This window comes from Cherax quadricarinatus, chromosome 41, assembly GCF_038502225.1.
Source record: "Cherax quadricarinatus isolate ZL_2023a chromosome 41, ASM3850222v1, whole genome shotgun sequence".
Taxonomy (NCBI): Eukaryota; Metazoa; Arthropoda; class Malacostraca; order Decapoda; family Parastacidae; genus Cherax; species Cherax quadricarinatus.
This window is the reverse complement of record NC_091332.1, coordinates 17,581,598-17,598,569: the sequence shown is the minus strand read 5'-3', so window position 1 is coordinate 17,598,569 and position 16,972 is coordinate 17,581,598. Positions and strand designations below refer to the sequence as shown.

Genomic DNA, 16,972 nt, shown 5'->3' with positions numbered 1-16,972 from the left:
CCCCTCTATAAACATGTACATCCTGAAGTCTACTCAACAGTCTTTTATCTACCAATACATAATCCAACAAACTACTGTCATTTCGCCCTACATCATATCGTGTATACTTATTTATCCTCTTTTTCTTAAAATATGTATTACCTATAACTAAACCCCTTTCTATACAAAGTTCAATCAAAGGGCTCCCATTATCATTTACACCTGGCACCCCAAACTTACCTACCACACCCTCTCTAAAAGTTTCTCCTACTTTAGCATTCAAGTCTCCTACCACAATTACTCTCTCACTTGGTTCAAAGGCTCCTATACATTCACTTAACATCTCCCAAAATCTCTCTCTCTCCTCTGCATTCCTCTCTTCTCCAGGTGCATACACGCTTATTATGACCCACTTTTCGCATCCAACCTTTACTTTAATCCACATAATTCTTGAATTTACATATTCATATTCTCTTTTCTCCTTCCATAACTGATCATTTAACATTACTGCTACCCCTTCCTTTGCTCTAACTCTCTCAGATACTCCAGATTTAATCCCATTTATTTCCCCCCACTGAAACTCTCCTACCCCCTTCGGCTTTGTTTCGCTTAGGGCCAGGACATCCAACTTCTTTTCATTCATAACATCAGCAATCATCTGTTTCTTGTCATCCGCACTACATCCACGCACATTTAAGCAACCCAGTTTTATAAAGTTTTTCTTCTTCTCTTTTTTAGTAATTGTATACAGGAGAAGGGGTTACTAGCCCATTGCTCCCGGCATTTTAGTCGCCTCATACGACACGCATGGCTTACGGAGGAAAGATTCTTTTCCACTTCCCCATGGACAATAGAAGAAATAAAAAAGAACAAGAGCTATTTAGAAAAAGGAGAAAAACCTAGATGTATGTATATATATATATATATGCATGTGCGTGTCTGTGAAGTGTGACCAAAGTGTAAGTAGGAGTAGCAAGATATCCCTGTTATCTTAGCGTGTTTATGAGACAGAAAAAGAAACCAGCAATCCTACCATCATGCAAAACAGTTACAGGTTTTTGTTTCACAGTCATCTGGCAGGACGGTAGTACTTCCCTGGGTGGTTGCTGTCTACCAACCTACTACCTACAAATTTTGAATATATTACCGTCATATTCATGAGGACAGCGCATAACCCATGTAGGTCATCAGCACCTGAAGGAATGGGAAGCAGGTTTGATCCAGGAAAAGGGAGATCAGGTACAATTCCTTGGATTAAGAGCCACTCACCAGCATCAAGGAACCACCCTTGAGAGGCAGACTGTTATCAAAGCATATGTTGCTGTTAATTTGTATCATTATTGCTATGGAATTTTTTTATATTGATGAAGATTATTATAATCATGGGGGGGGGGGGCGGGCACTAAACCCATAGGATTACACAGTGCCTGTGGGAGGAGGGGGGATGGAAGGTATTCAGGCTTAATTCAGGGAACTGGAGCACAGATCCAATTTCCTAGATCAAGACTCCCTCACCTGCATTAAGGAACCTCCCTTGAGGGGATATTTATGAAGAACTAAACCCATATAGGTCACACAGCACTTGAGAAATGAGAAGCAATCATGTTGTTAAAAGAAAGGGAGGGTAGCTCCAACTTTCGGAATCAAAAGCCCTTGACTAGCATCAAAGTAATCCCCTCAAAGACAGGATAACTGTAAAATCTCAGGATTATTGTGGGAAAGAAGTTAAAGAAATAAACCCATGGGGTCAGACACTGTATTAAAAAAAGTGCTGAATCTGTATGGGTCATACAATGCCTGAGAAAAAGGTGGAGTGTGATCTGAGGAAGGGGAGGGAACCTCAAATTCCTTGAATGAAGAGCATTTCATCACTACTGTGGCATGCAAAGAGTACGTAACCTTTATTCGGCGCATGTACACACCCTCATTTACAGGCTATCTCCCCCAACCAGCGAACCAGGTTGCTAAGAGTTGATGATGGGGCCCCGTCGTTCAACTAGTGATAAGATAAGATAAGATTTCGTTCGGATTTTTAACCCCGGAGAGTTAGCCACCCAGGATAACCCAAGAAAGTCAGTGCGTCATCGAGGACTGTCTAACTTATTTCCATCGGGGTCCTTAATCTTGTCCCCAGGATGCGACCCACACCAGTCGACTAACACCCAGGTACCTATTTGCTGCTAGGTGAACAGGACAACAGGTGTAAGGAAACGTGTCGAAATGTTCCCACCCGCCGGGAATCGAACCCGGGCCCTCCGTGTGTGAAGCGGGAGCTTTAGCCACCAGGCCACCGGGCCAGGTTCTAGCCAATAAGAAGATGGTTTTGGCAATCGCAGAGGTTATGTGGGTACCATTCTCCTGTCTGCCCTTGTCATTCCCATTCTAGAGCTGGTTGAAGCACGGTCTGCTATCTTGTGGCTTCTATTTCTGCCTTGCTTACCGTGGAGTGCACTATACTTATCACTGTACATAGTGTACATATTGCTGTTCTAAATTGGTGAAGGATAATATAAGTCTAAACTTTTTCTGCTGTGTTTATTTTGCTCCCATTACACCTGGGATAACAGGCCATTTGGATTCCTGGGTTGTAATATGGGTAGCCTGTCCGAGAGCTGGAGCAGGACTTAGAGAAACGGTTGAGCTTAGGGTGAAGCTCATAGCAGGAACATTGTGCAGCTTGCTGTCTGGCATTGCATTAGCTTTGCCTACGCTTTACAAATTTTGCGTGTCAATTGCTTTATGGTCAGCCTTGCTATTGTGTGATTGTTCAACAGCTCGCTACTAGCTTGTTCGGTGTGCTCGCTTCGCTACGGTCAATCTTCTAGAACAGTGTAGCTGTCTGGCATTGCTTTACAAATTTTGCGTGTCAGTTGTTACTAGCCTGTTTGGTGTGGAGAATTTTGCAGTCGGCTTTGCTTGTATGCGTATTCTGCAACCGTACTGTGCATAGCTAAGCTTGTTCTGCAAATTAACGTGTTACATTGGGGTATTCTGCAATCGTACTGTGCATAGCGAATAACTTATGCCACCTAGACGAGTCAGACGTCTGGTGTCGGCATATACTTTGCATAACCTACCTAAATTGTCCCTACAGCGTTGTTGGCAAATTGCTCGTTCCATTGGCATTAAATACAAACGCATTCTCACAGCTGCGCTACTGCGTTCACTGATTGCTGACAAACTTATAGAAGAGATGGCACATCAGACTCCTCCCTCTATGGGAGCTAGGGCAAAAACTACTATGTTCTCGCAGGAGGAAGATGATACACCTACGGAGCAAAATGGTCAGTATAGTGCAGCTGGGTTGTCTCAAGGTGAATCAGCATCATTGGCACTTGAGCTGGCAAAAATCAATCTTGAGCAAACTAGGGAACAGAGAGCATTCACAAGGGAAGAATTTGATAGGGAAAGAGAAAGGAGGCAGTTTTCGCATTCTGTAAATGATTTTAGTTTACAAAAAGCAGTACAGCTTGTTCCCCGCTTCAATGAGGCCGAACCAGAACAATTTTTCGAAAGCTTCGAAAATCAGGCTCGAGCCTTGAGGTGGCCGGAACAGCATTGGGCATCGTTGGTTCATACAGCATTATTGGGTAAGGCACAGGAATTTATGTCAGTATTAAATGATGCTGAATTTTCTGATTATCAAGTAGTGAAGACCAGTGTTGGGAGCATATACATGTATCCCAGCCAAATATAGAAAGATTTTCAAGCTGAGCAGACGACAGCTTGGTCAATCCCTAGTGGACTTTGTGAGACAGCAAACCAAAGCTTTTACCAGCTGGTATAAAGCAAGTGGTGTGTCTACCTTTGAGGAGCTGGTACAGCTTGTTCTGATTGATAACCTGCTGGAGTCTGTGGGACCAGAGGTTCGAGTCTTTCTGCAGGATCTTGACTTAACCACTGCATTGGAGGCAGCAAGGTTGGCTGATACCTTCGAAACTAACCGCTCCTTGTCCGAGCGGTCCCATCTCTCTTTTCAACAGCCTGGCATGAGCAGAGATCGTCAACATTGGAGAATGAAGTGCCAGCTGGAGGGAGAACGTCTACGTCAGCCAACTAAGTCACCTGGTGAGCCACGCTTCTCAACATATGGTCCACCTGCGGAGAGGCAAACTACTCATGGTGCATCTCGACAACAGTATCCAGAGAGACACCAGCCAGAACGACACCATTTGCAACATCAGCAGGGAGTAAAGGGCAAGCCTGTCGTCTGCTTGTGTAATAAAGTAGGTCACATCCGTCCCAACTGCCCCCATAAACCCCAACCCATTGGGAAAATCTCTAATATCCCTAGTAACATGTCCCCTAGAGAAGTAGAAAAAGGTATGGCCCCTTATTATTGCAAGAGTCTTATTTCCCTTCAGGAAAACTAAAAAAACAACTGAAGTAAAGACCTTTAGAGATACTGGAGCATATTGCTCACTTGTAAGAGAAGGAATATTACCCCTTTCAGAGAACACTTCCTTGAATTCCTCTGTTTTATTAGAAGCATTTGGAGGAGCTATATATTGTCTCTTTGCATAAAATTTATGTACAGTGCAAATATTACACTGGATACTTGACTGTAGGTGTCTCAAAAGGATTCCCCATGAAAGATGCCATGTTATTACTAGGTAATAACATTACTACTGTTAGTGCGTGTCCTGAACCTATAATGAGTAATTCTTCTCCGCTGTTGGCCACAACTCGGGCAACATCCCAAGGGTTGTCTGGAGAGAATGTTGACCTATCCTAGGACGACTCTGATTCTTTGCACTCTATCTCTGAAATTAATATTAAACTTTCAAATTCTGTCCTCCTCAAGGATCCTAGCCCTTTAATGGAGGGACTATCTGAAACACAAGCAACAAATTTAACTGAGGTTCTACAGTCATATCCTAATATTTTTTCGGATGTGCAGAAAAAATGTACGTTAGGTTATCATGTAGATGTGAGAAACTCTAAACCAATTAAACTTTCCCCCTACAGAGCTAATCCTGAAGAGCAGAGGCTACTTCAGCAGGAAGTAGAATTTTTGTTAAAGCATGGTTTAGTGGAGGAGTCATCTAGTCCATGGGCTTCACCGTGCATCCTTGTGAAGAAGGCTGATGGAGGGTTTTGTATGTGTACAGACTACCGTAAGGTGAATGAGGTCACAATTACAGATGCTTACCCTCTTCCTCGTCTAGATGACGTAATTGACTTTGTGGGTAAGGCTATTTTTGTGTCCAAGTTAGATCTCCTAAAAGGTTACTATCAGGTACCTTTGACGAATAAGGCAAAGGAAATCTCTGCCTTCGTAATTCCAGGTCATTATCAATACACAGTTACCCCCTTCGGAATGAAAAATTCCCCCTCTTCATTCCAGAAACTTATCCATCAGGCTATTAAAGGACTTGAAGGCACGGCAGCATACCTAGATGATATTGTTGTGGTGTCTGATACTTGGGATCAACACCTACTTAGACTTAAGGCTCTTTTTGAGACCTTTAAGAGTTCCCATTTAACAGTTAAATCTAAATCTTCCTTTGGCCAGGCCACTATCACTTTTCTAGGCCATGAAGTAGGTAGTGGTAAAGTTGCACCTAAACTTGCTAAAGTTCTTGCTATTAAAGATTATCCAGTTCCTCATGATAGGAAATCTCTTCGTTTCCTAGGCATGATAGGATTTTACAGAAGATTCTGTAAGAATTTCTCAGATATTGTAGCCCCTCTTACCTCTCTTACCAGTCACAAAGTTCCCTTTAATTGGACCTCAGACTGTAACACTGCTTTTAATAAAGCAAAAAGATTGTGTACTGCACCCATTCTTTTGTCTCCAGACTTCTCCAAACCTTTTTCATTACAGGTTGATGCTTGCGAGTCTGGGGTTGGGGCAGTACTATTACAAATCGAGAATGAGGAGTTGCAGCCTGTAGCATACTTTTCAGCCAAGTTCCAGCCACATCAGAGGGCTTACTCTACCATTGAAAAAGCCCTCGCGCTGGTACTGGCTTTGGAGCATTTCAATGTTTATGTGGGCCAGACGTCGCAGGTGGTCAGTCTACAGTGATCACAATCCTCTAGTATATCTCCAAGCCATGAAGAACCACAACACAAGGCTCATGCGCTGGACGCTAAGACTGCAACCATACTCACTCAGAATTAAATATATTGCCGGCAAAGAAAATGTGTTGGCGGATTCTTTATCTAGAGTTTAATATTTTTATTTATTTAGGTTAGGATGTTATATTATTTGTGGTAACCCCTTTTCACGCTTTTTTTTTTTATCCCCTGGTGTGGGGTTTTTTTTTAGTGAGGGGATGCGGGCTACCGTCCGCCTGTATCTTGGACCTATGCTAGCCTGACTGACTACTGTCTCACTTTGAGTTTAGGGTTTGGCTTTTTGTCACGAGAAAAGCTGAGCTCTATCTAAGAGTTGGATGGTGGAGAGGAAAGGCGGTCCCATTATTTTGTGCCATGGCGGCACGGTTACCACTGGGAGGTGGCAGCCTAATCCTGAGCCTTCTCGGGGTGGGGGTGTGGCATGCAAAGAGTACGTAACCATGACTCAAGAAATCGTAATGACACGATTGCAAATAAACCATACCCCCGGCCGGGATTGAACCCGCGGTCATAGTCTCAAAACTACAGCCCGTCGCGTTAGCCACTAGCTGGTCTAGTGGCTAACGCGACGGGCTGGAGTTTTGAGACTCTATGACCGCGGGTTCAATCCCGGCCGGGGGTATGGTTTATTTGCAATCGTGTCATTACGATTTCTTGAGTCATGTTGACGGCAGTGAAGGGACTTGAGCTAGAGTTCGTCACGGCCACGCTAGCTGGAGATTCGTCTATAAAAACTTGCATTTGTGGTCACAGAGGTGCCTGTGCTAACTTTCCTATGGTGTAGAAATATACCTAGTTGGATGAATCTTATTGTGGCTAGCTGGTCTAGTGGCTAACGCGACGGGCTGGAGTTTTGAGACTCTATGACCGCGGGTTCAATCCCGGCCGGGGGTATGGTTTATTTGCAATTGTGTCATTACGATTTCTTGAGTCATGTTGACGGCAGTGAAGGGACTTGAGCTAGAGTTCGTCACGGCCACGCTAGCTGGAGATTCGTCTGTAAAAACTTGCATTTGTGGTCACAGAGGTGCCTGTGCTAACTTTCCTATGGTGTAGAAATATACCTAGTTGGATGAATCTTATTGTGGCTAGCTGGTCTAGTGGCTAACGCGACGGGCTGGAGTTTTGAGACTCTATGACCGCGGGTTCAATCCCGGCCGGGGGTATGGTTTATTTGCAATCGTGTCATTACGATTTCTTGAGTCATGTTGACGGCAGTGAAGGGACTTGAGCTAGAGTTCGTCACGGCCACGCTAGCTGGAGATTCGTCTGTAAAAACTTGCATTTGTGGTCACAGAGGTGCCTGTGCTAACTTTCCTATGGTGTAGAAATATACCTAGTTGGATGAATCTTATTGTGGCTAGCTGGTCTAGTGGCTAACGCGACGGGCTGGAGTTTTGAGACTCTATGACCGCGGGTTCAATCCCGGCCGGGGGTATGGTTTATTTGCAATCGTGTCATTACGATTTCTTGAGTCATGTTGACGGCAGTGAAGGGACTTGAGCTAGAGTTCGTCACGGCCACGCTAGCTGGAGATTCGTCTGTAAAAACTTGCATTTGTGGTCACAGAGGTGCCTGTGCTAACTTTCCTATGGTGTAGAAATATACCTAGTTGGATGAATCTTATTGTGGCTAGCTGGTCTAGTGGCTAACGCGACGGGCTGGAGTTTTGAGACTCTATGACCGCGGGTTCAATCCCGGCAGGGGGTATGGTTTAGTACGTAACCTTTATTCGGCGCATGTACACACCCTCATTTACAGGCTATCTCCCCCAACCAGTGAACCAGGTTGCTAAGAGTTGATGATGGGGCCCTGTCGTTCAACTAGTGACCAGGTTCTAGCCAATAAGAAGATGGTTTTGGCAATCGCAGAGGTTATGTGGGTACCACTCTCCTGTCTGCCCTTGTCATTCCCATTCTAGAGCTGGTTGAAGCACTGTCTGCTATCTTGTGGCTTCTATTTCTGCCTTGCTTACCGTGGAGTGCACTATACTTGTCACTGTACATAGTGTACATATTGCTGTTCTAAATTGGTGAAGGATAATATAAGTCTAAATTTTTTCTGCTGTGTTTATTTTGCTCCCATTACACACGGGATAACAGGCCATTTGGATTCCTGGGTTGTAATAAGTACCAATGCACCTTGTTTTATAATAATGGGGAAGGATTAAACCTGCCTAAGGAATGAGATTTTTACATTCATGAGAATGCTAAACTCATAGGGGTTATACAGCACCTGGATGAATGGGAGGTATTCAGAATAAATCCAAAAAAGAGAAGCACACGCCCAGTTGCTTAGAACAAAAGCCCCTCGCTGACATCAAAGAACCCCGAGGTTTGATCCAAAGAGGGCAGCTCCAAAATTCCCTAGATCAAGAGCCCTTCACCAGCAAGAAGGCAATTTCCCAGAAATCCCACAGAGCTGGTATTTTGCCAAATGCCTTAAAAAATACCTAAATAAAATTAATGAATCAGTTTTAGAACTGTTGTACACAAACACACTTCATTACTGTTGTTGATCCTTGTACCCTAGTAAATGATAAGAACATATAGCAGTTACAATGACAATAATAATGTTATTATACAGAGGAAAGTAAGACAATATAATAAGTTTATGATAGCTTTAATATGACACTGACTTAATGGCCTGTTTAGCAATAATCCTGTCACAAATATTATCAAACATTTATGAATACTCACATTCACAGGATATGATTACTCTGTTATATTGATATATAACCAATCAATTCATATAATAAAAATAAATATATATAATACATATATACACACTTTGTTCTTAATTTTTTCGTGACCATAAATTAGAGGCCCTAAATTTAAACTGTGTAGATTATTCCCTAAATAAGTTCTCAAAATAGGCCCTGAACAATTTACATTGCACTTTTAATAGAGTAGCACTCAAAATAAAATACAATATATGTGGCCATCACTCGATCACAGTACTCTACATGGACACCGGAATGTTAACAACAATAGCTGCTCTAGACACTTTTCTACAAAATAGCAATGCCAACATGCTAAAAACCCAAAAAGGTATTTTTACATTAGGTTATAAACATATGCTGCCCAGTATTAAGGTACTCTTAGAAATATTTGTAGAATTAACAATGTGACTTAGTATCAGCCCCTTACCAAGTACAGTCTTCAACTTCAGAATTTAATGATAAAAGCATTATCAGGTTATTTTTTTTTGTTGCCATATATGTTTCTTAGGGAAAAATATCAAGGATGCTAGTATAGTCCTAATGTTTGCAGCTGGATCCTACAAAACATTCAGTTCCTATATATTTTTTGTAATAGATGAACCTTGTAATAACATCCAACACCGGGAAAAAATATTACTAATATTTGCTCAAAGGTGCATTCAAGTACCATAACATGCTATAATAAAAAATTAAATAACATTTAGCATATCTTATTCTGGCAAACATCAAGGAAAAGCAAATGTAATACCTTCCAATGGTATTCATTTAAGTATTTTGTAATAATAAATGTACCTACTTTTGTTTTGTTCCTCCAACAAAATTATAAAGCAAATAATTTACAGGTTATTTTCATGAACATTGCCATAAAATGTTTTTTGTTACAGCTTGACCTGATGCAATATCATTATATGACAACCCATTACCTTTGCATCCTTTACAACTAAAATTCAATCCTCACTCAGTGACAGCAGTCTGGCTTCTGCGATTATTTTTTACCCTGAAAAAAAAATGAAATACCAGTTATTAGTACACATTGTAACTAAGAACCCAGTACAGAACAAAATTAAAAAGCTGAAACAATTATTTATTTAACAAATGAGTTAGAAATGTGCAGATTCCAAGAAAATTTTTTGGCACAATGTTAGTACCTATATATTACATCAGCTTTCAGAAAGAATATTCAATTTCTTAAATACAGTATGCAGAAGTGGGTTTCCAATATAGGCCAGCTAGAACAAGGCCTAAGGACAGAAATTTAAGGAGGTGCAACACAAGTGTAAGAAAAACATAACATTAGTGTAGTCTCATGGAAATCTGCTACCTGTTATGATCAGGTTTCTTGATGTCGTTGTATGCCATACTGTGGTATCATTAATGATTTATTGCTAATTTCCTGGTATAAACTCCTTCAAAATTTTGCACAAGATCAAAGTGAGCTCAATGATTAAAGTTTTGGCTTTGAAAAAGTAAATTTAGTGAAGATTTAAGCCATCAGTGTTGAAGTCTTCAAGGGGGAAACTACCAAGTACTAGATCAGCCAGGCTGTAATTGATATATGGGACAACTGGTCACCAGCATCAACTGTCTGGTTGCTCTGGCAAGCACCAGACAAGACTGTTTCAGGCCCAGGGAAAGGTACAGTACTTTTTCATATCAGCAGTTTGCAGTAAATTTAGAATATTCAATGTAGAGTTTAAAGAATTTTATCAAAAGATTGTTACCAACTTTGTCAAATTCATGGAAACTATTAAAATCTCATTGATTTTAGCAAATTTTATCATGGCTAATAGGATCCAACATAATACAAACTGTGCAATACAGAAAAATCACCTTTAAGAAACCCTGGCATGATCAAAATTTGCTCCCTTCCCTGGTAATTATCTTTAATGTATGGAAAGCAGTACAAACTAAGTGGCCATGCAAATTACTAAGAAAAAAATCAGAATGCCACACTAAAACTTTATTCTTTTGCTAGCATCATGAAGATGGAACTGAGCCTACAACTACAAGGCCTAAGGAAAACAGAGTAGGACTGGTAGTGGTTTTACCTGGTACTTCACACACACACACATATATTGTTATAAGTTTGTTAACTACAAAATGATTTGTATGTGAAGGGACAATCAAGAGTATAAATAAATCTTGGCAAGACATAATCCTAGCTTCAACTGAAGATGTATGTGAAAATCCAGCAACTTAGAGCGAGGCTGCAGTGCTGCATAACTGTCTGCAGTCACTAGTGTGTGTAAACTTGATCATCATTTGGAACCAGATCCTAAATGGGTTTAATTCAACTAATAAGCTTAAAATACTGTGGCACTGTCAGATGAATGCATTCAACTTGATGGGCATTTGAAGTGTGAAGATAATAGCTGCAAATCAGTCCCACACCTTGTAGAATTCATAGGGAGAAGACACTTATAGGTCAATCACTGACAGCCCAAAAAACATCATAAAGCAACTGAAGTGAAAAAGGTAACTTTTTGCCTATATCACCTAAAACCCGAGATCAACTTTGAGCAAGATGAACTGAACAGCTTTGCAGTTCTTGCTAGAGAGTCAAAGACTGCAATGTTGTTCTCATATAATGATCAAATTGAGGATTTATTATGCAAAGCTAATAGGATCCAATATAATACAAATTGTGTAATGCACAAAATCACCTTTAAGAAACCCTGGCATGATAAAATATTTGTTCCCCTCCCTGGTAATTATCTCCAATGTGTGGAAAGTAGAGAAACTAAGTGGTCATACAAATAATCAAGGAAAAATGAAAATGATGAGAGAAAATCTTGGAAACACTAAAACTTCATTCTTTGGCCCCAGGCTGGGCTGCTGGACTCTTGCAACAGGTCACAAGTATATGATATCTGCCCACATTTGGCAAGACAGCAATCAAATGAATGACAGTAAATGTGTTTCCTCTTTGGGTCACCTTACCTGGATGGGAGACAGCTTGTGAGTTAAAGGTTAATACTGTACACATCCATCCTACTGATATGTTGCAAGCTACTTAAATATACTAAAGTAGGCTGCAGTATTAATTGAACAATTGCAATTATTTACCCATTATTTGGCTTCTACCTTACATTTCCTTCTCCCCTCCAACCCCAAGTCAGGGAGCACCACCATATCTCTTGATGTGGGTATTAAAGTGATGACCCCATTTACTGGTTAAACATCCACTGGCATACTGGAGCTTCAGCCATTATTCAACAGATGGGTTTTTCCGAACCAAATCTGTTTTCATTTTGTTAAGGATATCTTATGAATGTTAACATAAACCAGTTTAGAGTGACATTTAAAGACATTGTTATAAAGTCAAGTGAACCTGTAAATACTTATTTCCCATGACACTTTCCTCCTTCCCTCCATCCCTAGTCCCAACTAAGTATGAGCCCGACTTCATCTGGCCAGGTGTCCAGTTTCAATGGACTTTATGCATGGTACTTTTTTTGAAAACTTCAGATAGGATTTCATTTAAAATAAGCTCACTGACTTCCCATACCTAAATCTGTTTTTTTTTTCTTTTAAGACTTTCTGATCAGTGTCAATATTAACCAGTTCAGAGTGATATTTATAAATTTTTTTTTAACATATTGGCCATTTCCCACCAAGGTAGGGTGACCCAAAAAGAAAGATACTTTCATCATCATTCAATACTATCACCATCACACACATAATCACTGTTTTTGCAAAGGTGATCAGGTACGACAGTTTAGAAATACCTCCAAACTGCCAATACCCCAAACCACTCCTTTAAAGTGCAGGCACTTTACTTCCCATTTCCCTAACTGGCTTCCCTAAAGCCCATCACAAAATATTACCCTGATCAGACTCCAATAGCTCGTCAGGTCCCAAAAACCATTCGTCTCCATTCACTCCTATCTAACACGCTCACGCATGCTTGCTGGAAGTTCAAGATCCTTGCCCTCCTTTATCCCCTCCCTCCAACCTTTTCAAGATATTGTTAAAAAATCAAGCTGGCTGTCCATTTTCTGACTCGGCACAAGACACTCAAACTCAAAATAAACCAAAGGAATTCGGTTAAAAATGCCAAAATCTTTCTAATGGTTAATCTTTCTTATGAATGTCAATATAAACCAGTTTCAAGCGATATTTTAAGAGATATTGTCAAAAAAGTTAGTGTTCACAAATTACTGATAGATTCCACATCCACATACCATTTATCTGTCCCTCCCTCCTTTGTTCCCTTCCTCCCTTTCGTTTTCCCTTGTCTTATGTTCAGAACACCTAAATGGGATAATACAAAAAGACAAACCTCCCTTGAGGAGTTCAACCAAATAAAAAAATCGTTCATTCATTTTCAAACATCTTTGGAAATCTGGCACATTCTTCCCTCCTTCAGAGACAGATAATGAATGATTGGCTGAATGCATGAAACTGAATTTAACTTTGTGATTTGTACAGTATTCCGAAGACTAAAGAATTATATCCGAGTACAAACTATTGTATGAGACAACTGATACTTGGACTAGGATGTAAATTTTGTCCAGTTAGTGATGTCTATTTTTATCATTGGCTATTATATCTAATTCCAAAGGAAATTTAGTAACATATCTTAGGAGTCTGTGGAGACAAAGAACTTTGTCCTTGGAGGCAAAGAGGGGAATGTATAAGAGTATAGTTTTACCAACACTCTTATATGGGTGTGAAGCATGGGTGATGAATGTTGCAGCGAGGAGAAGGCTGGAGGCAGTGGAGATGTCATGTCTGAGGGCAATGTGTGGTGTGAATATAATGAAAAGAATTTGTAGTTTGGAAGTTAGGAGGAGGTGTGGGATTGCCAAAACTGTTGTCCAGAGGGCTGAGGAAGGGTTGTTGAGGTGGTTTGGACATGTAGAGAGAATGGAGTGAAACAGAATGACTTCAAGAGTGTATCAGTCTGTAGAGGAAGGCGGGGTAGGGGTCGGCCTAGGAAAGGTTGGAGGGACGGGGTAAATGAGGTTTTGTGTGCGAGGGGCTTGGACTTCCAGCGGGCATGTGTGAGTGTGTTTGATAGGAATGAATGGAGACAAATGGTTTTTAATACTTGACATGCTGTTGGAGTGTGAGCAAAGTAACATTTATGAAGGGATTCAGGGAAACCAGCAAGCCGGACTTGAGTCCTGGAGATGGGAAGTACAGTGCCTGCACTCTGAAGGAGGGGTGTTAATGTTGCAGTTTAAAAACTGTAGTGTAAAGCACCCTTCTGGCATGACAATGATGGAGTGAATGATGGTGAAAGTTTTTCTTTTTTCGGGCCACCCTGCCTTGGTGGGAATCGGCCAGTATGCTAATAATAATAAATAAAAATCTCATATAATGGTGCACCTTCATTGAATCCATAAATACAGTATAATTAAGATTTCACATTACAGTTTGGTTCCTAATTTTCACTTTCATATACAGTGGACCCCGGATATCGTAGTCATCAGATTTCGTAATATTTGGAAATCGTAACTTTTTTTTGTCAAAATATTGGCTCAGTGATCATCAATGAGCTCAGTAATAGTCATTTGTCCTGAATGCATCCGCACAGCAACAGCACCCCAACACTCAGTGTGCCATTGTTTATCAGGCAGTGAGCATGATCCCACAAGTTCATATGATACATTTCATATTATTCCATTCTTTTTAGTGCTTGCAATTGCTAAATAAACCACCATGGACCCCACAAAAGATGTTAGTGCCAGCCAGCTCTTTGGTAAAGGGCTAAGAGAGAGGGAAGAATATGCCTTCTTCAGCAATTCTGTGATATGTACGATACTAAAACAGCAGGAGTTAATAAAGGCTATAGTGCCAGCCAGCGATAAAGTGTAGCATTAACAGTGTAGCAAATAAGTTAAGCGATTAATCGATAGAAAAAGGACAGCACGAAACTGACTTCTCCAATGCTGTTGGAGGTATATAGGGCTAATACTAACACTACCGCCTCTGCTGCTGCCATCACCACTACTATGTGGGGCTTATCTTTCAATGGCCCTCATACACCCAACAACAACACTCGTTGGTTAGGGAGAGAGACATATGACATACTTTATTCATTTGAAAGTATATATCATGTTTCTATGTTATTAATATTGTTTATTATGCATATTAGATGAATTATGCTAGATAAATAAGCCGCAGAGTTGATATTTGTGTCATATTGAAGGACGATCTTATCCTGTTTCCCAACACACTCCCCTGGCGCTGCCACAATTCCTAACATACGCCAGAAACAAACCTCTCTGGAACACTTTTTGAGCGACAAGGGTTCAGTGACTCTAAAGATGGTTCATTCTGGCATTAAAAAACAAAGAAGAGAAGTAACCCTGGAAAAGGACTTGGTACCTGAAGTCTTTAACCCTTTGAGGGTCGACAGGCCCTCTCAGAAACTCGTTCTCAGGGTCGGCCAAATTTAAAAAAAAAAAAAATTATTTTTTCTTATGAAAAGATAGAGAATCTTTTCCCGATCATAATGACACCAAAATTATGAGATTTGATGGAAAACTTATGGAATTATGCTCTCGCGAAGTTAGCGGTCTCGGCGATGTTTACGCATAGGCGATTTTGCCCACTTTGAGCCCCATTTTCGGCCAATTCCACTGTACTAGTCGACAAAAAACATGAATATTTCGCTAGAACTACATTTTTTCTATTGAATGAGTGCAAGAAACCACCCATTTACCATTTTCAACTATCCAATACAGTGGTCAAAATTTAGCAATTTTGCCAATTTCACACAAATTTCAAAAAATGCCAATTTCCGAATAGGGTCCAGAACAAACAAGAAATACATTCCTGGCAATAAAATGACATTTCCTCTGTTCATTAGTCACGTCTCAAGGCCCCTCTTACATTCTTTTGCTTTCCACTTTGAATTTTTATTCTCACGAAAAATAGAAGATTTACTGCTATGCAGATTACTGCATTAGTGTAAAAAATGGTATAAATCATATTGGCGCACTTGCAAAAGAATGTTAGACTCACCAGTTGACGTGTATTGGACGCTTGGCATGATTTGTTTACTTTTGAACTTTGGTAAAAATCGAACATTTCCGCTATTTTGAGCTCAATTTCAAGGTACTTTTCATTGTAAAACCAGTCAAAATCATCTCATTTTCTGTGATATGCCTTCCATTCTATAAAATGAGACCAAGAAAACTAGAATACAACAATAAATACCATACGAAAATACAGTGCAAAGTTGCTGTTTTATGCCAAAAAAACGGTCAAAGTTTTTTTTTCTCATTATGCACTGTGTGCTGCAGGATTTTTTTTATACTGTGCACACTGACCACATAGACCCATTCTTTCATAAGGAGGCCTACCAGCCTTTTCCCGAGAGATTTGACGGCGCTAGAATTTATGCGTACTAGTACGTCAAAAACCCCTCCGTGTAAGACGTACTAGTACGGCCGAAACCCTCAAAGGGTTAAGGAAGGGGATTCCTCCTTCCAAACAGTATTTCTCTATCCCCTCCTCCCATCTTCAATACTCTAAAGGCAAATGTCATGTTATCATTGTTTTATTCTTCATGTCTCATTGTTTTCTGTGTAGGTAAATTTATATTTCATGTAAAAAAATTATTTTTTTTTAATACTTTTGGGAGTCTGGAACAGATTAATTGGATTTATATTATTTCTTATAGGGAAAATGAATTCAGAAATTGTCAAATTCGGCTTCAGTCACACTCTCTGGAACGGATTAATTACGATAACCAAGGGTCCACTGTATCTTGTTTTTTTATGACAACTCAGTTCAAAGTCCCAACCAGATCTCTCGACACATTCACCAGATGAATATGAAACACCACTAGTATGATGTGGATTTCCAATTCATAATGTTAATATTTATATTCAAATCAAAATACATATTATACATGGTGTATATGATGTTGTTTGGTAAATAACATAATAATAAGTGAGACAGATAAACATGAGTCTTTAGTGAGATAATTATGTGATTTCAAGTGCTGAAGTATAATGTATTAATCTCACAGCATCTTCAAAGAATTCAAACCATTTCAGACATTTTTAAGAAGGATTTTAATATTAAACATGGTCTACATGTTATATTAAGGCACATAATAATAAGATGAAATACCACAATTACTCAAAAATGTTACATGAAAGCTGGATGTTAAGAAAATATGACAAGAAATCATACCCAAATATCGTTTATTGCAATGATAGTGGTGTT

The 16,972-nt window shown here is 40.0% G+C and overlaps 1 protein-coding gene across 1 annotated transcript in view; it reads right to left on the bottom strand.

Annotated features, from left to right (window-relative positions):
- Positions 1 to 8,669: 8,669 nt before the first annotated feature.
- The window catches only part of LOC128695918 (V-type proton ATPase subunit e), a 17,409-nt gene continuing 9,106 nt past the window's right edge, over positions 8,670 to 16,972 (bottom strand). Inside the window, exons 3-4 of the mRNA XM_053786872.2 lie at positions 16,940 to 16,972; positions 8,670 to 9,782 (exon numbers count right to left, since the gene is read on the bottom strand). The exon at positions 16,940 to 16,972 is cut by the window's right edge and continues 55 nt beyond it. Coding sequence (XP_053642847.1) covers positions 9,771 to 9,782; positions 16,940 to 16,972 — 45 coding nt within the window. The 3' untranslated portion in view covers positions 8,670 to 9,770. The remainder of the gene's footprint in view (positions 9,783 to 16,939) is intronic.